The following is a 25,194-nucleotide window of genomic DNA, read 5'->3' on the forward strand; positions in this document are numbered from 1 at the left end:
TTTCTTTTTCTTGATTTCAATTAAGATGTCATTAACTCGCGTTTGTTCCCTCCCCAATCTGCTCTTTTCTTATCCTTTAACGTTACACTGATCATTCTTCTTTTCATAGCTCGTTGCATCGTCCTCGATTTAAGTAGAACGCTTTTCGTAAGCCTCCAGGTTTATGTCCCGTATGTGAGTACTGGTAAGACATAGCTGTTATACAATTTCCCCTTGAGGGATAATGGCAACCTGCTGTTCATGATCTGAGAATGCCTGCCAAACGCACCCCAGCCCATTCTTATTCTTCTGATTATTTCGTTCTCATGATCTGGATCCGCAGTCACTACCTCTCCTAAATAGATGTATTCCCTTACCACTTCCAGTGCCTCGTTACCTATCGTAAACTGCAGTACTCTTCCGAGACTGTTAAACATTACTTTAGTTTTCTGCAGATTACTTTTTAGACCCACCCTTCTGCTTTGCCACTCCAGGTCAGTGAGCATGCATTGCAATTGGTTCCCTTAGTTACTAAGCAAGGCAATATCATCAGCGAATTTCAAGTTACTACGGTATACCCCATTACCTCTTACCCCTCATTCTTCAAGAGGTATTCAGGTCTCTGAATACCTCTTGTAAAACGCTGTGAATAGCATTGGAGAGATCGTATCTCCCTGACTGACGCCCGTCTTTATTGGGATTTTGTTGCTTTCTTTATGGAAGACTACGGTGGCGGCGGAGGCCCTATAGATATCTTTCAGTATTTTTACAAACGGCTCGTCTACACCCTGATTCCGTAATTCTTCCATGACTGCTGAGGTTTTGACTGAATCAAACGCGTTCTCGTAATCAATGAAAGCTATATATAAGGGTTAGTTATGTACAAAGCAGGGGGGATGTGCATAAATCTATATACAAGCATGTAAGCACATATAAATTCGTAAGTGCTTTACTCAAATATGCTGACCGCATTCGATGGAGACGCGACGAAAATGGCACGATATCGTCAACTCTGAAAGACGCGCGCTCGTATCTGTGCCTGATAGCGCCCCGCGCCCCAGGTCAAGCTGGCATTGCGCATTTTGAGGAACGCATGAGCTCCTGCGTTCAAGCACGCTTGCGCTTGAACCCTGTAAAATTAAAGATCCTTTACTTATGGATAAGCCACACCTGCCGCTTCCGGCAACTGCAGCTTATACAACCGTGATCCTTCCCGAGAAACGCTTGCGGATGCGGATGCGTGGAGGCGAGCGCCACCTGATGGTGCTGCAAGGAACCCAGTGGCGCACGCGGCATGTGCCTTCCGCTGTGATTATTTGAGTTTCCGGTTGGCGGAGACGAAGAAATCCCGAGATCTTCGTCATATACAGTTTGGCTGTGAAAATAGTGAGGGAAGACGCAGATAAAAGAGCAGGAAGCGTGCTGTGTGAGTCAGGGCTTGAAACCCGCCTCGGTGTGACACGTCAAGTTGCCGCAACCATTGCCTTTTACGAGCCGTCTAATCTGAAGGACTTGCCAACAACAGCTCCTTGCGCAAAAGGAATAAACAGGCGGCAGCAAAAGCAACTTGTTTTGCGGTTACAGGAACGTCGTTCCAGCACTATGACTATCTTTGCAAGCTACAAAGTTGGTAATTTCGTAGTCACAAGATTGTTTCATACTTAGGACGGCTTGCACCCTTTGAGTTTTTGTATAAACAAGGAACTGCTAAGGATCTCACCAGATCACCAGAGACTACGGTTTGTTGCACGCTAGGCAAGCACTTCTAGGCGAAGCGGAGAGGCAGCCGAGGCCAGCGCACCACAGCGTATTGGTCGTCCCTTATCGAGGTACATACGCAGCGATACTACGCAGGCGAAATGAACTAGAAATCGGAGAAAAAATACTGATCTCTTTCACAGGAATTGGTCATAAACACGATGCTGATACGTGTATTCTCAGAAGCTCAACAAGTGCATAAATGTGAACGGCGTTTTATTACTTTGGAAGCCTTGGATCGCTCATAGGTCGACAAATCCAACGACCGTCCGGTGTTATGGGATCAGAATTCAAGTGACCAGTGGGCATGCACAAAAAATTTCGGCACCATCGTCAGTCTACACTGATATATAGTGCAGAATGCCTCGGGCTGCCGTAGGGATCAATAGGGATTTCTGATTAGCATCTGAGAGATGTAATTTCACTTTCTTGCCATCTTAGCACTACCTCGCTTCATCATCATCATCATCATCATCATCATCATCATCATCATCAGCCTGGTTACGCCCACTGCAGGGCAAAGGCCTCTCCCATACTTCTCTAACAGCCCCGGTCATGTACTAATTGTGGCCATGCCATGCCTGCAAACTTCTTAATCTCATCCGCCCACCTAACTTTCTGCCGCCCCCTGCTACGCTTCCCTTCCCTTGGGATCCAGTCCGTAACCCTTAATGACCATCGGTTATCTTCCCTCCTCATTACATGTCCTGCCCATGCCCATAACTTTTTCTTGATTTCAACTAAGATGTCATTAACTCGCGTTTGTTCCCTCACCCAATCTGCTCTTTTCTTATCCCTTAACGTTACACCTATCATTCTTCTTTCCATAGCTCGTTGTGTCGTCCTCAATTTGAGTAGAACCCTTTTAGTAAGCCTCCAGGTTTCTTCCCGTAGGTGAGTACTGGTAAGACACAGCTATTATATACTTTTCTCTTGAGGGATAATGGCAACCTGCTGTTCATGATTTGGGAATGCCTGCCAAACGCACCCCAGCCCATTGTTATTCTTCTGATTATTTCCGTCTAATGATCTGGATCCGCCGTCACTGCCTGCCCTAAGTATATTCCCTTACGACTTCCAGTGCCTCGCTGCCTATTGTAAATTGCTGTTCTCTTCCAAGACTGTTAAGCATTACTTTAGTTTTCTGCAGATTAATTTTTAGACCCACTCTTCTGCTTTGCCTCTCCAGGTCAGTGAGCATGCATTGCAATTGGTCCCCTGAGTTACTAAGCAAGGCAATATCATCAGCGAATCGCAAGTTACTAAGGTATTCTCCATTAACTTTCAACCCCAATTCTTCCCAATCCAGGTCTCTGAATACCTCCTGTAAACACGCTGTGAATAGCATTGGAGGTATCGTATCTCCCTGCCTGACGCCTTTCTTTATTGGGATTTTGTTGCTTCCGTTATGGAGGACTACGGTGGCTGTGGAGCCGCTATAGATATCTTTCAGTATTTTTACATACGGCTCGTCTACACCCTGATTCCGTAATGCCTCTATGACTGCTGAGGTTTCGACACAATCAAACGCTTTCTCGTAATCAATGAAAGCTATATATAACGGTTGGTTATATTCCGCACATTTCTCTATCACCTGATTGATAGTGTGAATATGATCTATTGTTGAGTAGCCTTTACGGAATCCTGCCTGGTCCTTTGCTTGACAGAAGTCTAAGGTGTTCCTGATTCTATTTGCGATTACCTTAGTAAATAGTTTGTAGGCAACGGACAGTAAGCTGATCGGTCTATAATTTTTCAAGTCTTTGGCGTCCCCTTTCTTGTGGATTAGGATTATGTTAGCGTTCTTCCAAGATTCCGGTACGCTCGAGGTCATGAGGCATTGCGTATACAGGGTGGCCAGTTTCTCTAGAACAATCTGTCCACCATCCTTCAACAAATCTGTTGTTACCTGATCCTCCACAGCTGCCTTCCCCCTTTGCATATCTCTCAAGGCTTTCTTTACTTCTTCCGGCGTTACCTTTGGGATCTCGAATTCCTTCTTAATCTTAATCTTAATCTGGACTGATTTCTCTTCCATTATCGTCGAGGGTGCCACTGGTACTGTATAAATCTCTATAGAAATCCTCAGCCATTTGAACTATCTCATCCATATTAGTAATGATATTGCCGGCTTTGTCTCTTAACGCATACATCTGATTCTTGCCAATTCCTAGTTTCTTCTTCACTGTTTTTAGGCTTCCTCCGTTCCTGAGAGCATGTTCAATTCTATCCATATTATACTTCCTTATGTCAGCTGTCTTACGCTTGTTGATTAACTTCGAAAATTCTGCCAGTTCTATTCTAGCTGTAGGGTTAGATGCTTTCATACATTGGCGTTTCTTGATCAAATCTTTCGTCTCCTGCGATAGTTTGCTGGTATCCTGCCTAACAGAGTTACCACCGACTTCCATTGCACAATCCTTAATGATGCCCACAAGACTGTCGTTCATTGCTTCAACACTAAGGTCCTCTTCCGGAGTTGAAGCCGAATACCTGTTCTGTAGCTTGATCTGGAATTCCTCTATTTTCCCTCTTACCGCTAACTCATTAATCGGCTTCTTATGTACCAGTTTCTGGCGTTCCCTCCTCAGGTCTAGGCTAATTCGAGTTCTTACCATCCTGTGGTCACTGCAGCGCACCTTGCCGAGCACGTCCACATCTTGTATGATGCCAGGGTTAGCGCAGAGTATGAGGTCTATTTCATTTCTGGTCTCACCGTTCGGGCTCCTCCAGGTCCACTTTCGGATGTCCCGCTTGCGAAGGAAGGTATTCATTATCCTCATATTATTCTGTTCCGCAAACTCTACTAATAACTCTCCCCTGCTATTCCTAGTGCCTATTCCATATTACCCCACTGCCTTGTCTCCAGCCTGCTTCTTGCCTACCTTGGCATTAAAGGCGCTTATTAGTATAGTGTATTTAGTTTTCACTCTACCCGTCACCGATTCCACGTCTTCATAGAAGCTTTCGACTTCCTGGTTATCATGACTGGATGTAGGGGCGTAGACCTGTACAATCTTCATTTTGTACCTCTTATTAAGTTTCACAACGAGACCTGCCACCCTCTCGTTAATATAGAATTCCTGTATGTTACCAGCTATATTCTTATTAATCAGGAATCCGACTCCTAGTTCTCTTCTCTCCGCTAAGCCCCGGTAGCACAGGACGTGCCCACTTTTTAGCACTGTATAGGCTTCTTTCGGCCTCCTAACTTCACTGAGCCCTATTATATCCCATTTACTGCCCTCTAATTCCTCTAATAGCACTGCTAGACTCGCCTCACTAGATAACGTTCTAGCGTTAAACGTTGCCAGGTTCATATTCCAATGGCGGCCTGTCCGGAGCCAGTGATTCTTAGCACCCTCTGCTGCGTCGCAGGTCGGACCGCCGCCGTGGTCAGTTGCTTCGCATATGCTGGGGACTGAGGGCCGGGGTTTGATTGTTGTGTTCAGATAGGAGGTTGTGGCCACGTACTGCACCAGGGTGGCCAATCCTGCTCTGGTGAGGGAGTGCGTTACCGGTTCTGGTCACCGGGATCAGGCCACACTCCAGGCCTGTTTGTGGAATTTTATCAACACGCGGATGTTTTTTTAATCCGGTGGAAAGTTGCCGGCACCGGGATTCGAACCACGGACCTCTTGCACGCGAGGCGGGTGTTCTACCTCTACGCCACCGCTGCCGCTCTACCTCGCTTACAGCATAATATTATGTTGCTTAGAAAAAAGCACATACTAAAGCAAAATAATGCATGGCCAAAAGTCGTAGCGGCATAGTTGTTCCTATGACTGTTAAGAAATCGTGTTCTTGGCAGAAAAAAAATTAAGTCTTTTTTGTTCACCGTGGAAATGTCCACAGGGTCTGTAAATAATAATCTATCAGCCTAAACAGACTTCGTGTTTCCCTTTAGCGTTTCTTCATTAAATTGTGACGTTGTTATCAAAAGTTCGACCAACTCCCACCCTTCGTCCTTAATGTTATTTGTTGTGGTGATGACACAACTGAATTTACCTCTCTGCTTCGATATGGAGCCTTACCTTCTGTACAAGAATTGTTTAATATAAAATCCAAGCAACAATTCAAAGCAGATACGGAAAATATAGTCCAATGTGACCAGTGTTTTCGGCGGGTACCTTTATAGAAACCAGTCTTCGCAGCACCTCTAGGCCCTCTTGGACCCAGTCTGGCTCACAGAAGACGGATGCCAGGGACAGGGTTTGCATTGCGTCAGCCAGGACATCTGCATCAGCGCATAATTCGCTGTCGATGAGCACATTCGTTGTGGCCGCATGCTCTTGGCAAACGCCAGAAAACCGGCTCAATATGCGCATGCATTTAGGATTTTTTTAGAAAAGGAAAATCCACTGGAAAGAATCTGTTGTTCAGAAATAAACCTTGTCAGTCATGGCAGGAAATCATTCTCCTGAGGGATGATTTATTCCTGTTCAAGCTTGATAAGCCCAGCAACAAATTTATGTAGAAACGTTGTTGATTGGCTTTACCAGAGTTAATCTTTGCCTCCTGTTTTTGAAGTCAAAGCTTTGCGATAGGCAAGAGTAGGGCTGTCCTAACGCCATTGAAGCTGATAAAACTCTGGACGGCAGGAGAACACATGAGCGAATAAGTTCCCCGTTTGTTTCCTTTCACTTGTGCGGTTTGAAACATCAAACCAATTTCGAAAACCTTTGCAAAAAAAAAGAAAAACGAAGTACATGTAGGAAGACAACATGTTTAATAACTTCTCAGTAGAAGGTGAATAAGGTTGGAGAATCACGTGCTCACTACTTTCGGTAATGAGTGCAGATATAAGGAAAAGAATTCGCACGTTAAGGTCTACGTTGACGAGCTTTGCGCCAGCATAGAGGCGATACTACACGCCTTGGAGAAGACTGTTTGCTGCGGCGAGTAACTGTGGAGCCATATTGGATTCACTCGGTGACTGCAGCTACCTGCGACATCTCGGTGTATACCTTTGAGTCCTTTTTCACTTTTTCTTTTTTATCCTTATGCGAATAACATGCAATGTATGACTCAGACAATGTGTCACGATAAACTGGCAGCAACAAGTATAACTTGCTATTGCTAGCAAAATTATGGGCGTTTACACTTTTTGAGGCGCATATGACGCACAAGAGGCTTCAGACAAGAGGCTTCGTGAACCAGTGCAAAAACTGTGTAAACACTACTAGCGGAACTCAACACGCATCGAAAGAACAAATAGTGCAGACTTTGCTGAAAGACACGGGTGCATTCTACTACGATGTCTCTCACGGCTCGTAAATAGCTTTTGGGATGGTAAACTCTACCAGCTTTCAGTACACTCACTATCATCGGCCCCAACTAGGGGGTGGGGGCTCCGGGGCTTGAGCCCCATACGAAGTGTTCTGAACAGGGGGGGGGGGAGCGAAGCCCTCCCCCCCCAACACACACACTCCCAGAATGTGATTACCAGAGTTCTGTTACCCGCATAATTTGAGGTTTCTTTTGAGTTTTCTCTGCCTTCTCACTTAAAATTTTATTGTGGCTAAAAGCTTACTGAGTCATTGTCCATGCGACGCGCATATCTTTTAATTCATACTTTTGCTTTACTTTTGCAAAATCCTGACAATAAGAAGACAATTACATTGGAAGCACCAGCGGCGGCTATCTCCTCGGTATTTTCTCACTTCAATATTTTTTGAAATTTTCACTGTGAACACCATGCGCAAATAATATATTTACGTATATACATAGGACAAAGTTTATTATATTTTTTACACAGAAGGAGGTAGCCGACTAAAAATTATTTCTAATGGTATGGATAGCATATGCCTAGAGAATAGATAGGTTGCTGTATCTGCACCTCACTTCAAATTGCTTTGCGGGTTTTATTGGTCCTGAAAAAAGAAGCCCGCAGACTTCAGCGACCTCTTCTGCACTCTTTTATCAACGGCGTGTGAAATGCACGTGCATGATGTGTCTCAGTATTGTTTTTGTCCAATAGGCTGCACATGCTGACCACTAATGAAAAAAATAACTCGTAATAATTTGCAACACTTATTAGGAATACAAAGATCGCCACTTGCACACACACACACACACACTCACTTATATATATATATATATATATATATATATATATATATATATATATATATATATATATATATATATATATATATATATATATATATATATATATATATATATATATATATATATGTATGTATATCAACGCGCACGTTGAAATCTTCAAACCGCAAAGCCCAGTGAAATAATCGACGGAGACAGCCAACAATATATATATATATATATATATATATATATAGTTGGCTGTCCACAACGAAGATTTTAAATTGAAGATTTCAACGTGCGCGTTGTCTACAGGTCTGGCCGCCGCCACACCGATGCTGACGCGGCTTTCCCGTTCGCCCCTGTCAACTGAAAGCCATGCCTGCCTCTTTGCCGTTGACCAAGTACTTTCGTTCCCAGCAGGCTGCGACATGGCATCTAAGCAACGCAAGGATGCCTGGTTTAGTACTCTTATCCGCTTCCTTTCAAACCCGTCGACTGTTCCTTCACCTTCTCCACCAGAATCTAATAGGAATACAGCACAAGAGAGCAGCAGGCAGCCTGTCTAAACTAGAGCAGCTCAGGCAATCTCGAGCTCGCGCCTCCCGGCTGATTGGCGATGCGACTGCGGTGCCGGGCATTCCTCTTCACTACCAATATATATATATATATATATATATATATATATATATATATATATATATATATATATATATATATATATATATATATATATATATATATATATATATATATATATATATATATATATATATATAGTTCACTGAACAACCGAAATGAGGTGAAGCCGGATTCACTCGAAATCAGAATCGATAGCAGTCATGCGCAGCAGCGCTCTGCTCGGACTCACAGTCGATGCAGTATCAATGAGAGCGACGTATAAGACAATTACAGGAACAAACAATCTTACCGTATAAATCCGTGCAAGAGCCGAACCCCCAATTCGACAGCCAACATCAAAAGGAAATCCAACTCAGAAGCAATCGCATTCGGTGCGCTGATTCCGATCACGCCCAACAGGGAATTTTTCCGCTCAGCATACTTTCGCACGTCGCTACTAGATGGCGAGAGGAGGCGATCGCGTAGGTTTACGGCGGATTTCGTACACGTAGCTGAATAAATTAGGTCAAATTGCCCTGTGTCATGTAAGGATCATCAAAATTTTGACAGGAAAGTGGGGCCGTTACACGACTTTATGCGTTAGTTATACCGGCCATATAGATCGTAGTAAACGTGCACTTACTAACCAAAATAAGAAGCAGACTGGAATGCACGGACCATGTAAACCTGCAAATATCTCACTGGACGACTTCGAGCACTCGCTGTCACAACGCTTGCATTACGAAGAACGACGTTTCGCACAGCCGCCATATTCACTGCGACTCCGTAAATTAGATTCATCATCATCTGCCGTACCCACTGTAGTACGGGCTCTGTCAGCAATTTCCAATTACGACTCTCTCTGAACTTAGACTATGTGGAAGGACGCGTTGGACGTGGCGGCTGGTGAATTGATTGCATAGCAGGCTGTTGTCGGGGAATAGCGAGGATTTCGGCGTACGTGAGAGGTCCCCGTTGAGGGAGTTGTTGAGGCTGGTTGACGACTTCCGCGTAGCTGAGTGGCACAGCTGTCGGGATCTGTTGGGGCCTGGCCATGACTTCGGCGTAGCTGTGAGGCGCAGCCGCAGGAACACGCTGGTGGTGCTCAGGCAAAACCTCGTGCAGTTCTTGCGCTATGACACGGCGAAGCGGAGGCGCAAAACTTGGCGTAGGCGCGTGTACCGATTGCGGCTGTGCAAAATCCATCAACGAGAGTTACCGGGCAACTTCCTCGCGGACGAACGCCTTCATTTCTGCGAGCAACGCTGCCTGGTTGGACATGGCAGCCAAACCAGCAAGGTGTTCGTCACGCGGTAGAGATCGACGGGTCAGTGACCGCTGCCTGCGTAGTTCTTCATAGCTCTGACACAGTGTGACAATTTCAGCCACAGAGCGTGGACTTTTGGCCAGCAACATGTTAAAGGTGTCGTCTTCTATGCCCTTCAGGATGTTTCGGATTCGATCAGACTCCGCCATGGTCCAATCGACTTTCCTGCATAGGTCCAGGACATCTTCGATATAGCTGGTGAACGTTTCGCCTGGCTGTTGAGCTCGTTCTCGTTGCTCGGCACGCAGCTTGCGAACAGCAGGGCGACCAAATACATCGGCGAGGGAAGTCTTAAATTCCGACCATGTATGGAACTCTGCTTGATGGTTGTTATACCACAGGCTGGCAACTCCAGCGAGGTAGAACAGAACATGGCTCAGTTTGGCCGCTTCGTCCCACTTGTTATGGTCGCCTACCGTGTCGTACGCCGTGAGCCATTCGTCCACGTCAGTGTCGTCCGCTCCAGTGTAGATAGGAGGGTCGCGATGACGAGGCACCCCGGGACACGCAGTGGGTGCAGGAGGAAGCGTTTGCTGGGAGGCGTCTTGGGGCATGGTAGATGGTAGGGTACGAGACCGGAGTTCCAGGATGTTCGTCTGAGGGTACCCCGCACGCTCCACCAATTCTAAAGGTGTTTATTAGGCAGAGCTCGGAGCAGCGCAACGTCGACGGACGCAAAGACGGACAACGGTTTCCGCCTCGTTCGCAGAATAGCGAACCGGCACCGAGGAATCCAGGAAAACAATCTCCTCAGGCTTATCAATGCCTTCGTGCTATGTCACTTTACGTACACAATTTCTATGCATAACTGGCTCAGAGCGGAGCGAGACAAGCTCAACGCTCTCATCCGCAAAGTGGTCAAGAGGGCTCTCGGGCTACCCATCAGGACCCATACCGAGGATCTCCTTAAGCTGGGGGTGCATAACACTGCCGAGGAGATTGCCGAAGCCCAAGAACGCGCGCAACTCACTCGCCTGAGCACCACAGCGGCAGGTAAACACATCCTCGAAGGGCTGGGTTACCAACCTGCGGGATTCCCGACGGTCAGTACCCCGATCCCCAGGTGCATTCGAGACAAGTTCCCCTGTGCCCCGAAACGTCCATCCTGTCCATAACGAGGGCAGACGCAAGGCCAGAGCAGCAGCCATCCTCAAACAGATCAAGCAACGAGACATTAGAGCAAGCTTCATCGACGCCGCGGAGTACAGCGATGGGAAGACCTTTGCCATCGTTGTGGTCGACTCCAGCGGCAAGATTTCCAACTGCGCCTCCATTCGCACTTCAGACTCCGGTGTCGCTGAGCAAGCCGCCATCGCCCTCGCCCTGCTAGACGGTCGTGGGTCCGAGATATATAGCGATTCCAAAACGGCAGTTCGTGCTTTTCAGAAGGGTTGCATCGCCAAGCAAGCTGCTCGTCTTCTTAGCAGCTCGAGTCGAGAAGCTCTCACGCATCATTCAATCCACTGGTTTCCAGCTCACGTAGGTTCGGTCGAGGGTGCTCCCCCGAACCTCAATGAGTCTGCTCACGAGGCTGCGCGTGACCTGACCGACCGCGCTTCCTCTGCAAGAAGCACCGACTCCCCTCCTCCCTACGGCCACAGGGACGCTCCCGCTATTCACAACGAGATTATTAAATTCTTCTACATGTCTAGAAGGGTCTTTCCACCCCCTCACCCCAAGTTGAATAGGGCGCAAGCCGTTTCGCTTAGGCTTCTGCAGACCAGTACGTATCCGTGTCTGTCCGTTCTCCACGAGGCTTACCCGGACGTGTATCGCGACGACGCCTGCCCCTCCTGCGGGCAGACCTCCACCCTAGCGCACATACTGTGGCTGTGTGGGTCGACATACCCCAAGTTCATCAAGGAGGAGTGGGACTCGCTTCTGCGTAGCCCCGCTCTAGAAAAGCAAATCCTGGCTGTCCGGCGTGCCCGCGACCGGGCCGGTGGGCTAGACCTGCCGGTCCCAACGTGGGACTAGCGGGGTGCGCGACAAGTTCGCGTCCTCGCCGGACCTGCAATACAAGTTTCTTCACTCATTCACTCCAAGCACGAGAGCCGTTGCTGAGCAGGAGCGCTCGACCCACTACCATTTAGAGCCAGTAACGCTGAACCCACTAGCGTCTCTCTTCGCTACAATATACATATATATATATATATATATATATATATATATATATATATATATATATATATATATATATATATATGTATAAAGAAGACGCGCGAGTACAGCGATTCATTGACGTTTCGACCGGACCCCGGCCGATACATCAATAAATCACATACGTGCGTCCACTTGTATCATCATCATCACCATCATCATCATCATCATCATCATCATCATCATCATCATCATCATCATCATCATCATCATCATCATCATCATCATCATCATAATCATAATCATCATCATCATAACCATAATCATCATCATCATCATCATACTCATCATCATCATCATCATCATAATCATAATCATCATCATCGCCGTCGCCGTCGTCGTCGTCGTCGTCATCATCATCATCATCATCATCATCATCCTGGTTGCGCCCACCGCAGGCCAAAGGCCTCTCCCATACTTCTCCAACTCCCCCGGTCATGTGCTAATTGTGGCCATGTTGCCCCTGCAAACTTCGTAACCTTATCCACCCAGCTAACTTTCTGCCGCCCCCTGCTACGCTTCCCTTCCCTTGGAATCCAGTCCGTAACCCTTAGTGACCATCGGTTATCTTCCCTCCTTATTACATGTCCTGCTCATGCCCATTTCTTTTTTTTTTATTTCCACTAAGATGTCATTAACTCGCGTTTGTTCCCTCACCCAATCTGCTCTTTTCTTATCTCTTAACGTTACACCTATCATTCTTCTTTCCATAGCTCGTTGCGTCGTCCTCAATTTAAGTAGAACCCTTTTCGTAAGCCTCCATGTTTCTGCACCGTAGGTGAGTACTGGTAAGACACAGCTGTTATACACTTTCCCCTTGAGGGATAATGGTAACCTGCTGTTCATGATCTCAGAATGCCTGCCAAACGCACGCCAGCCCATTCTTATTCTTATAATTATTTCCGTCTCATGATCTGGTTCCGCGGGTACTACCTGCCCTAAGTAGATGTATTCCCTTACCAGTTTCAGTGCCTCGCTACCTATTGTAAACTGCTGTTCTCTTCCGAGACTGTTAAACATTACTTTAGTTTTCTGTAGATTAATTTTTAGACCCACCCTTCTGCTTTGCCTATCCAGGTTAGTGAGCATGCATTGCAATTTGTCGCCTTAGTTACTAACCAAGGCAATATCATCAGCGAATCTCAAGTTACTAAGGTATTCTCCATTAACTCTCATCCTCAATTCTTCCCAATCCAGGTCTGTGAATACCTCCTGTAAACGTGCTGTGAATAGCATTGGAGAGACCGTATCTCCCTGCCTTGCGCCTTTCTTTATTAGGATTTTGTTGGTTTCTTTGTGGAGGACTACGGGGGCTGTGCAGCCACTATAGATATCTTTCAGTATTTTTACATACGGCTCGTATACACCCTGATTTCGTAATACCTCCATGACTGCTGAGGTTTCGACAGAATCAAACGCTGACAGCTGACATAAGGAAGTATAATATGGATAGAATTGAAGATGCTCTAAGAAACGGGGGAAGCCTAGAAGCAGTGAAGAAGAAATTAAGAATTGGCAAGAATCAGATGTATGCGTTAAGAGACAAAGCCGGCAACATCATTACTAATATGGATGAGATAGTTCAAGTGGCTGAGGAGTTCTGTAGATATTTATAGAGTACGAGTGGCACCCACAACGATAATGAAAGAGAGAATAGCCTATAGGAATTCGAAATCCCACATGTAGCGCCGTAAGAAGTAAAGAACGCCTTGGGAGCTATGCAAATGGGGAAGTAAGCTGGGGAGGATCAGGTAACAGCAGATTTGTTGAAGGATGGTAGGCACATTGTTCTAGAGAAATTGACCACCCTGTATACGCAGTGACTCATGACCTCGAGCGTACCGGAATCTTGGAAGAACGCTAACATAATTATAATCCATAAGAAAGGGGACGCCAAAGACTTGAAAAATTATAGACAGATCAGCTTACTGTCCGTTGCCTACAAAGTATTTACTAAGGTAATCGCAAATAGAATCAGGAACACCTTAGACTTATGTCAAGCAAAGGACCAGGCAGGATTCCGTAAAGTCTACTCAACAATAGACCATATTCACACTATCAATCGGGTGATAAAAAAATGTGCGGAATATAACCAACCCTTAGATATAGCTTTCATTGATTACGAGAAAGCGTTTGATTCTGTCTACTTGTCTACTTCACTGAATATATATATATATATATATATATATGTATAGCCACCGTAGTCCTACATAAAGAAGGCAACAAAATCCCAATACGGAAAGGCGTCAGGCAGGGAGATACGATCTCTCCAATGCTATCCACAGCGTGTTTACAGGAGGTATCCAGAGACCTGGATTGGGAAGAATTGGGGATAAGAGTCAATGGAGAATACCTTAGTAACTTGCGATTCACTGATGATATTGCCTTGCTTAGTAACTCAGGGGACCAACTGCAATGCATGCTCACTGAACTGGAGATGCAAAGCAGAAGATTGGGACTAAAAATTAATCTGCAGAAAACTAAAGTACTGTTTAACAGTCTCGGAAGAGAACAGCAATTTACAAAAGGCAGCGAGGCACTGAAAGTGGTAACGGAATGCATCTACTTAGGGCAGGTAGCGACCGCGGATCCGGATGATGAGACTGAAATGATCAGAATCAGAATGGGCTGGGGTGCGTTTGGCAGAGATTCCCAGATCATGAACAGCAGGTTGCCGTTACCCCTCAAGAGGAAAGTGTATAATAGCTGTGTCTTACCAGTACTCAACTACGGTGCAGAAACCTGGAAGGTTACGAAAAGGGTTCTACTTAAATCGAGGACGACGCAACGAGCTATGAAAAGAAGAATGATCAGTGTAACGTTAAAGGATAAGAAAAGAGCAGATTGGGGATGGAACAAACGCGAGTTAATGACATCTTAGTTGAAATCAAGAAAAATAAATGGGCATGGGCAGGATATGTAATGAGGAGGGAAGATAACCGATGGTCACCAAGGGCACGGGCTGGATTACAAGGGTAGGGAAGCGTAGCAGGGGGCGGCAGAAAGTTAGGTGGGCGGACAAGATTAAGAAGTTTGCAGGGACAACATGGCCACAATTAGCACATGACCGGGGTAGTTGGAGAAGTATGGGAGAGGCCTTTGGCCCTGCAAGGGGCGTAACCAGGCTGATGATGATCCCGCTTTCTCTCGCTCTCGTTATATATATATATATATATATATATACATATATATATATGGTGAAGGTGTTAATTGGAAGGGACTAGGAGCAGCGCAGCGGCGACAGTCTAGGCGGGGCACGGACTCCAAGCGCCAGCGGCATTCACGAGCAAAAGCGTGGAAGAGGACGACCCACTATACCGCTCGGATTCTTCTCTGCAGTTACTCCCGAGAATGAAAAGGGAGCCACCCGGCGACCTAACAGCTTGTCAACATGAATGGCTCCTAGTATGTCTTCAGGCAGTAGACGTTGACAATGTCTCGTCCACGACGGCGCTTGTCGTCCGAAGACGATTCAACGGTTTCGATCGCCTAGTTTACAGGAAATGTGCGTTCGACGACGCGGTAGGGGCCTTCATACTTGGGCACTTGTTTCGACGGGAAACCAGTTGCAGCGGAAAGGACCGAGAGTCACACAAGCGCTCCGGGGAGGAACGTCGGCGCAGATGGGGTGTCATCGCGAACACTCTTCTGGCACTTTTGGTCACTTGAAGTAAAGGCCCGCGCTAGCTCTCGACACTCCTCGGCATGTCTGACTGTGGCTGAAATAGAAGCGCACTCAGATGCATCTCGCTTGTACGGAACGATTGTGTCGATTCTGTGCGACGGGTGCCGGCTGTACAATAAGAAAAAGGGTGAAAAGCAAGTGGTGCTCTGAGTAGCAGTATTGTATGCGTAGGTCGCGAATGCCAGAATGGCATTCCAAATTTCTGTGCTCGGAGGCTACGTACATTGCAAGCATGTCGCGAGCGTACGGTTAAAGCGTTCTGTGAGGCCATTGGTCTTTGGGTGGTAAGCTGAAGTTGTGCGGTGCGAAACGTGGCACTCTTTGAGGGTGGCTTCGACGGCTTCTGACAAGAAGACACGTCCGCGATCGCTGTGGGGGACTCCAGTGGGGGACCATGGCTCCAGTGGGGGACCAACTCCAGTGGGGGACCATGACGCAGTATGAATCGTCGAAGCAGAAAGGAGGCAACATGGTGCGCTGCCGCTGGCAGGGTGGCAGTTTCAGCGTATCGTGTCAGGTGGTCGACAGAAACGATCACCTAGCGGTTATTAGCATATTTCAGGGGAAGGTGCCCGTACAAATCGATGCCGACATGCCCGAACGGCCGGCTAGCTCAAGGTAAAGGTTGCAGACCGGCTGGCAAGAGGCGCGGTGAAGATTTCTGGCGCTGACAATCGGGGCACGAGCGAATGAACTTCCGAACGTAGCTGTAAATCCCGCGCCAATAGTAGCACTGTCGAATGCGCTTGTGAGTTTTAAATACCCCTTCTGGGCACTCCCTGGTTCAGAGTGGAAATACGCGCATATATCAGAACGCAGACTGCGGGGTAGTACCAGCAATCTCTGGCGGCTATCGGCGGTGTAATTGCCTCGGTGGAGTAGGTCGTCGCGAGTGTCAAAACGGTGGGCTTGAGGGCGTAGCGCGGGACTGGTTGGGTGTGCCGATGGATCAGCGAGCAAGTTTATCAGCGAGGCGATCTAGTGGTCCTTGGGCTATTCGCAAGCGATGGTGCGAAGGGCGACGGAAGAAACGGCAAGCTGGGATACGGAGCAGCGAGCGCTGTCGTCGTGCAAGGGAGAGCTAGAAAGGGCGTCAGTTTGAAAGTGCTGGGGGCCGCTACGGTAGAGCACGCGAATATCGTAGTCCTGCCAGCGAAGTGCTCAACGGACAAGGCGGCCTGGGGTGTCCTTCAGTGACGACACCGACAAAGTGCGTGGTGGTCAGTGACGACGTCAAATGGGCGGCCATGCAAACATGGCCGGAACTTAGTGAGGACCCAGATGATCACCAAGCTTCCTTTTTTCCGTCACGGTGTAGTTACTTTCAACTTTCTTAACTGTGCGACTTCATAAGCCACAACGTATTCCGAAAACCCGTCTTTGCGCTGCGCAAGGACTGTGCGGAGGCCAACACTGCTGACATCAGTGTACAGCTCTGTAGGGGCGGTCGGGTCGTAGTGAGGCAAAAATGGAGGTGACGTGAGCAAACAGCGCAGGAGTGCAACCTCCTCGTTGCACTCTGACGACCACGAAGCGAGGGGCCCACTCCTTCTAAAGAGCTTCGCCCGGGGTGATACGATGGTGGCGAAGTTTCGGATGACGCGTCTAAAGTAGGAACACAGACCTACATAACTGCGCACGTCTTTGACGGATGTAGGTTCAGGGAATTCGGCAATGGCCAGAAGCTTGGCTGGATCGGGGACAATTCCATCCTTTTAGACAACGTAACATAGCATGGTCAGCTGCCGCGCCGCAAATAGGCACTTCTCTAAATTTAGTTGTAGGCCGGCGTTTCTCAAGCACGTCAAAACAGGCCGGAGGCGTTGAAGGAGCGTGGGAATGTCCGTAGCGAGAAAATGGCGTCGTCAAAGCAGCACAAGCATGTATTCGATTTCATGTTTCGCAGAACGGTATCCATCATGCGCTCAAAAATTGTGGACGCATCACAAAGTCCAAACGGCATTACGTTAAATTCGTACAAGCCGTCGGGCGTGATAAAAGCTGTCTTCGGTTGATCGTCGTCTGCCATGGGTACCTGTCAATACCCTGAGCGCAGATTGAGAGATGAAAAGAATTATGCTACTTGTAGGCTGTCAATTCGCGATAGCGGGTACATGACCTTGCGAGTAACCTTGATGAGGCACCGAAAGTCCACACAGAACTGCACAGAACCGTCTTTTTTCGCAACAAGAGCGAGTAATTTCGCGTCGAAGCATACCGTCGACTTGCTCGTCAATTACACGACGTTCTGCGGGAGACACGCGATACCGGCGTTGTCGCAGTGGCTTTTGGGAGCCATAGGCCGAGAAGTTCCGCTTACCTTGTGTCCCCCATGGTAATTATTTTGTTGCGATGTAAAATTCTTACTGCATGCAACCGCACTTTCGTCGTTCTCAGTCTCTGTGGTACAACTTCAACAGGCGATTTTTTGGCAAACGTTGCTATTGGGCTGGTCATTGTGGTGTCATTTCAGGCAGTGCTAGTGGCAACATTGGACGGTAATTATTGCAGCTTAGCGTCTCCTTCCTGGACATAAAGATGTGCTGTCACTTCTCCATGAATTCAGTCTCTCGCAGAATAACCAACTAGCAGGGCACGTTAAGAATGTTTCGACACCTATCATCAGAGGTTTAGTAGCAGTATGGTGTGGAGTTGTACCAGTTTATGCAAAGTGTGCTTTTTTCACCGATGTGTAAGCGTCCGTCAAGGTCAAGAAGGGAACGGTTGTCTAATCTGTCGAGGGCTAAGGTCAATGCCTAATTCTCATCAGTCATCGGTAAGCTGGACAATGCAGCATAGATGGAGAAAGTGGATTGCGTTTTGCGTGATTAATAGTGCAGAAAGATGGTTCGCTTTCTTAACAGAATTCTGGGTGGTTCGTTTTGGCGAATGCTTGCACATCAGACTTTTAAAGGCCTGCTCCGAAGTTGAGTTAAACCTGCCGTAGTTGCTTAGTAGCTATAGTGTTGGGCTGCTAATTACGAAAAAGAGGGATCAACTACCGGCTACGCTGCTACATCTCACCGGGGGAGAAATACGAAAACACCCGTGCACTTAGATTTTTGTGCGTGTCAAAGAAGCCCAGATGGTTCAAATGACTCCTGAGTCACCCCCTATGGCGGGCGTCATAATGAGATCCTGGCTTTGGCACGCAAAACCCCCTACTTCATTGTTATGTTTACGGAAGCGTGACTTACCTGACCGACTCTGGCCATGTACCACTGTGACTCCCTTCTTCTCTCAGCCTTTCATTCTCATAACTCCTTTCCTACACATGTAGGGTAAAGCAAATTAAATTAGATCCCTCATTAAGCTCTGCATTTTTCATTTCACTCTTCTCTGGTCAACCTCGCTGCCATTTCTTCTCTCTTTTTTTATGTTGTGTATTTACTTATTCAGCGACACAGTCAGACAACTCGGCTGCTATTACATTGCCTTCGCTGAGTCGTTTTGCGTCCATTGGCCATGCTTTGTTGTAATGTTGGATCTTCTAAATCTCTTCGACCATCTACGCTTGGATGGTGAAGAATGTTGTTTGCATACTCACCGACACTGAAGCCCGGGCTTTCACAGACGGATGCGACGTTGGCGCACGCTGCACCCAGAAACAGCGGCAGCAGTTGCGTCCGATTTGCGCTGAGGAGCAGGATCTTGTCTCCAGCTTTATGGCCCAGTCGCCATAGCGCTGTCCTCACGGCGTCCACCTGCTCTGCTACTTCGCTGTAGGTGTAGGCCTCGTCGGTTGTACAGTTGATCTGATTAGCGAAGAATATGAGGGGACAGAAAACTTATTCAGACACTGGCGAATGATCCTTTGTTTGCTTCTAAAGACCGAAGCTTTTGGTAAAGTAATCGCTCTTCAAGAGGCATTTCAAGGGCACCAGCGCTAGGTTGCAGTGAATAAAAATGTACTATGTATAAACAAGGAAATGGGATGATTCGAGTGCGTTGCATTCAGTGGATTCAGCATCGAGTGATGAGTGCATAGCGGAGCTAAGCTTGAATGGATCACAGCATAAAGTGCTAAAGCTTCACAATGCATTAACCTTACTCCATTGCCACTTTTATTTGGTGGTCTTACTGCGGCATGTGCAGTAAAGCAGCAAACAACGAACTTCAAATAAAAGCGTTTGGTGCTGCGATGTACAGGTGCTGCAACATTCACATCACGAATTTGTTGTTCATAAACCCAACAAATTGGGTTTATGAACAATAATTCTAAGTCTGTACCTTGTTCTAGAGAACGGATGTTCCCTAGAACAAGGCACAGACCTAAAATTATTATTATTATTATTATTATTATTATTATTATTATTATTATTATTATTATTATTATTATTATAGTTGTTGTTGTTCTTGTTCTTGTTTGAATTGAAAACATATATACATATATAATCATGGCAAGAAAGGGAAAGCGAGGAACAGGCTGGCAACTGCCACCGGAAGGGGCACAACACCCCTTCTCAGTGGCTAACTGTGCTCCGTTCTGGCGCTATAGTTGCATCATATCTGAGATAACTTCTTAGGGTAGCTGGTTGGAAGCTTAGGGACTGGTTGGAATAATCCAGTCCTGAGCCGGTAGCGATAACTAGTCTCTAACTTTAGAAGTCTGAAGCAGCACGCTCCTGGCTACGCCATGTAATTCGAGAAACTGGGAATTTGCTTTACCCTGGAATGACCAACATATCTGCTTAGTTATTTTGATACTCTAAAATTCAGATTTAAGAAGCTTTTTTTGATACCATGGGCAGAGTTCTCACCCCAGCCGTGGATAGCTAAGCAAACCAATTACGTGTAATCAAATACTGCACTACTAATTATGTTATAAGTAAATTAACTTTTAATTAATTAAAAGTTAATTAAATGCAATTGCTTTTTGTACTAACGCTATTCTCCACGTCTGATATAATAATGAACAAATTTTCGCTTCTTTTTCATGTGAGACTTGTGTTTGAGCATTACAGGGTTAAAGGTCCTGCTCGACGACAGTGATTTCGCTAGCTGGAGAGTGAACGGATTTACGCTTTTCGCTGACCTGAATAAATCACATACGTGCAACGAATTCCCTTCAAATCACTGGAACATTTGCGTAATGCGACCATTGTGTTTCGTGCTTTTCTATTTGACTACATGTAACGGAGTTGGTTCAGAGCCAATGCTTCCTTTTAAGCCAAGTTAACCTTTGGCGAAAACAAACACAGGCGCGTTGAAATAACGTATCAAATTCATACAGACGTACAATTTACTGTTCGCATGGGTTGACACTGGGCATAAAATGCGATTCAATTTTTTTTAAACAAAACCACGGAGAGGCCCCTTTTCCGTAGATACTGCAAGAGCGAGTGATCAAAATTTCCATTAGACATTACTAATAGTCTTCAGGTTGGTCTGTAAGTAACTTGAGAATAGCTATGTATTTCTTGAGGTACAGTGCCGGTGCCACGGAAAATCCAAAAGGCTTTTGATAGCAACTTATACTCGCCAATAACGCTTGCATACGCATGTGTGAACTAATGTGGAGAATTGAAACGCGAATGCAATGATACAAAGTATAGACCACCCCTGACAAGATAAAGCACGAGAGAATGGCTTCGCACGGCTACTACTCCAGAAGAGAAAGATGATGCAAGATATATACTAACCCTATATGACAAAATTGTGCCGGAAAGGCCCGAACTGGCGATAATTAAGACAAAATGACACGTTCTAGTTAGATCTAACGTGTTAGACTTTCAATAGCTCACAAATGTACAATTGCCTATGTCAACTTGGAGGCGTTCTGAGTTCTAAAGAATTCGTCTTCTAGGTGAATATTGTGGCACTGAGGTATATTTCGGCAAAGCGCTTTTACACATGTAAACGTTGGCCATTTGTTTTCTCACTAGTTTTGAGCTTGCGTGGCGCCTGAGATGATGGACCATGTACTCGCCAAAGTTCCTTCGGGTGTCGAGCGGGTGTTCGGCCGGATCAATGCAGCTCTTGAGTTTGGATGCCATCTTTGGAAGTACGTTGAGCTTAGTATGCGTTGGTGACCATTAGTTGACAAGTGTACGTGCGCAACGCATCTGCGCGTTTGCGTCGATTGACAAAATACACACGCACACACCTCCCTCACTGTCACCTCTCCGCGTTTTGATCTGGACGACTAAGTAGACGTTTCATGGTGCAAGCACAACCCGAGTCACACCTTAGTTGCTATTCAGCCCGCCAAGGACTACTGGTATTGGCGTGTTTGGCACCAGTAGTGGCACAGCGAAACTCGTCGTGAAATCCGTTCATGGAAATCCAGTAGAATTGACAGGAACATTTCATGGGTTCACGGTATGCTGGCTAGTTCACGGAACTGAATTAATGTTTAAAGAGTAGGAAATAAGTGGATGTGACCGACGGTATATTATTCGCGATCGTTCTCGGCAATTCAATGTATATTTCCAGTGCGAATATTTGGCTAATTATAGGATATTTTTGTTACGCAAAGGTGTATATGTTTGTTCGATGGCATAACAAGCTTTATTTTTTAGCTGTTTACTAATCCGCCGCGGTGGATTAACGGCTGTAGTGTTGCTCTGAAAAGTACGAGGCAGCGGGATCAGATTCCGGCCATGGCGGCCGCATTTTGGCGGTGGGCGAAATGCAAAAATACCCCTGTACCTTGCTTTGGGGGCACGTTAAATGTCCCCTGGTGGTCAAAATTATACTGGAGTCCCCCACTACGGCGTACCTCATCACCAAATCGCCATCCTTGCACGTAAAATTGGAGAATTCGAAACGGCAGTTGAAAAGTTGCGAGCGTGTTCCCGAACACAATAACGAACTTTTTTGTTGCGCAATCATTGGAACTGTTTTCAATGAAATTGCTTCCGTGTTAACGTTTATGCTGGGCTCACTTCTATGGGCTCCGAAGAACATGCGCCAGATATGAAAAGAGTGACACTACGGCGCCGTTGCGCACCTTGATTGCATCGTTTTCATTTGGGTTTCCAGTGGGGGAAGCCCACATGTTTGTATAAAACTTCGATCGGCCCCGGCGCCAAGTGTAAGTAATTCAGTCATGTCAGCGTCGTCATTGTAAAGATGGAAGGTCGTCACGGTCGAAAATTATAACCTATGGTTAGGCGCTAAAGGCATGGGATACATTAGTGCTCGGTTTCAAGATGCGATAGAATTTATTTGGGTACCTCGCAGGCAAAATATTGTCTTCTCGCACAACGCTACTCTGGTTTCGCACTAATAAACGAAGGAGTGCAACGAGTATAGGAAAATAAAACATGGGGTTTTACGTGCCAAAACCATGATCTGATTATGAAGCACGCCGTAGTGGGGGACTCCGGAAATTTGGGCCACCTGGGGTTCTTTACCGAGCGCCTAAATCCAAGTAGACGGGCGTTTTCGGATTTCGTCCCCATCAATATGCGGTCGCCGTGGCCAGGATTCGATTCCGCGACCGTGAGGGCCGTGGACGCAAGGAAAGCCTACAGTTTCCTGAAAAGGGGGGGACCACCCTGAAGGCAGTGCTTCGTGCACCATGTCTGCATGAAGCATCGCTCGCTCGTTCGAAGCATGTTTGTAGCAAATAATGTCCTGGCTCACCAAGTGCTTAGCCACGTGGTACTTTTTCACGTCTCTCGCACTTTCAATTGAGCTGAGAAAAATTTACAGCAAAGTTCACTCACTCACTCACTCACTCACTCACTCACTCACTCACTCACTCACTCACTCACTCACTCACTCACTCACTCACTCACTCACTCACTCACTCACTCACTCACTCACTCACTCACTCACTCACTCACTCACTCACTCACTCACTCACTCACTCACTCACTCACTCACTCACAGCCGTCATCATGAAAGACGGCCATGTCCGGTACATTGGGGGCACGTTAAAGATCCCCAGTTGGCCTAAACTTCTGGAGACCCCCACTACGGCATTCCTCATAATCATATCGCGCTTTTGGCACGTTAAACCCCAGAATTTAATTAACTTTAATTTAATCATCATGGAAAGAAATAATTTAGAGATTTCTCAATGTACTCGACTACTTCTTCATGGAAGGTATTGCTTTTGAATCAATAATTTATACTCGCGGACAACTTTTCTTGGCTATGAAGCGAAGGCTACGAAAACTAAGCGCGCCTCTTTCACCGCTGCTGGAAGTAGTCTCGCAGTATTGCTCGCGTTTTCTTACGTGGGAAAAAGGAAACAATACTTGTTTTTTTACAGCTCCTAATATAAAAAATACGTAACATTCACCAGTCAAATATTGTTATTTTATTGCACTTTTACTTTGCTCATGTTTTACCGCATGTTTTGCACATTTATCAGACGCAAAATGACGCCCGTGTCTTCTGGTAAGTGTTCGTCGCTTGCTGTCCCGCCAATCAACTCCCCTAAGAGGCTGTTCTAACTTTAGCAACTAAAGACTGTTGAAGCACACAAAAATGTTTTTGCAGCGTGTGCGCAAAAATCGCAATCTGGAAATCGCAAAATCTGGAAATCGCAACCATCGGCACGTACAAACGAGTGAGCGAGCTGACTGCTGCGCCGACACTACCGACGGCAGCGTTGGTGGCGCGTCGCCACACGGCTGCTCCGACGCAGGCTGCGATGTTGGCTGTTCAGAACTTGGTGCATATCGCATGTGAATAAACACTGATTCACGTCGAGTTATTGCATCTGCCTTGACTAGAGAAGTTGTGCGAGGTTGGCAAAACCGAAACCGGTGCCGAGCGCGCCCGGACTACATGGCGTACGAATACAGTCATGTGGAGAAGCTCCGTCCCCGTACCTTTCGCTTCATAACAAAAAAAAAAAAAAATTCCGCGAGTATAGTCAGCTAATTACTTTTTTAAGCAATGACGTAACTGCAAAGTAAAAAAAGAAAATGTCAGCCCTTCCACTCTGTGAAGGACGAGCAGCGAAGCTGTAGTGTTTTTTACCTCAAACGACGAATCTATGCATATATAGGTATTATTATTATTATTATTATTATTATTATTATTATTGAAGGACACAAACAAAGAATACATATTTTGACGGCGGAATTATTTTTTTTATGAAATAGTCAGTTGTGCAAGTATACCGCCGCATGGCAGATGGGAATTTCACAACGTTTACAACTTCACTGTGAACTACGTAATCATGAAAAGTTTATGGAACTAGGCGTAATGTCAGAATCGTCTTAGCGGCTAATCGTCATACAATTTGTTTCTGGACAATTTCGCTAAAAGAAGAGTTACAACCGTTTTCTGTGACCATACTACCTCCTTAGACGGCCACCTATTGACAGCACGCGGGAATTCTGTAATGTTTACAACTTCATTGTGAACTAATAATGACAAGTAAATGAAACGGCGGCGTAATAATAGAGTCGTCTTAGCGGCCAATTTCCGCATAATTTTTGACAAGATTACATTGAGAGCTACAAAGCATTCGCGAGAAACTAGAGACGAAAACGGGCGGATGGCGCCTTTCGCGGACGCCGAAGGGGAAGTGTTCGAGTTTTGTGTCGACCTCGCTACGTTCTGGTCCGGAACAACGTTTCCTGTTTAAGGCCCTAGCACTATTCAAGCGCCGACAAGACATTGATGTGGCGGAAGACTTCTGTGCTATGAG

General features: G+C 46.3%; 1 protein-coding gene across 1 annotated transcript in view; it reads right to left on the minus strand.

The window, feature by feature from the left end:
* LOC142582822 (uncharacterized) overlaps nucleotides 1–5,966 on the minus strand; it is a 36,294-nt gene extending 30,328 nt beyond the window's left edge. Inside the window, exon 1 of the mRNA XM_075692881.1 lies at nucleotides 5,868–5,966. Within this exon, the coding sequence (XP_075548996.1) occupies nucleotides 5,868–5,957 (90 nt within the window). The 5' untranslated portion in view covers nucleotides 5,958–5,966. The remainder of the gene's footprint in view (nucleotides 1–5,867) is intronic.
* Nucleotides 5,967–25,194: the final 19,228 nt, after the last annotated feature.

The sequence above is a fragment of the Dermacentor variabilis genome, chromosome 5 (assembly GCF_050947875.1).
Source record: "Dermacentor variabilis isolate Ectoservices chromosome 5, ASM5094787v1, whole genome shotgun sequence".
NCBI classification, from domain to species: Eukaryota; Metazoa; Arthropoda; class Arachnida; order Ixodida; family Ixodidae; genus Dermacentor; species Dermacentor variabilis.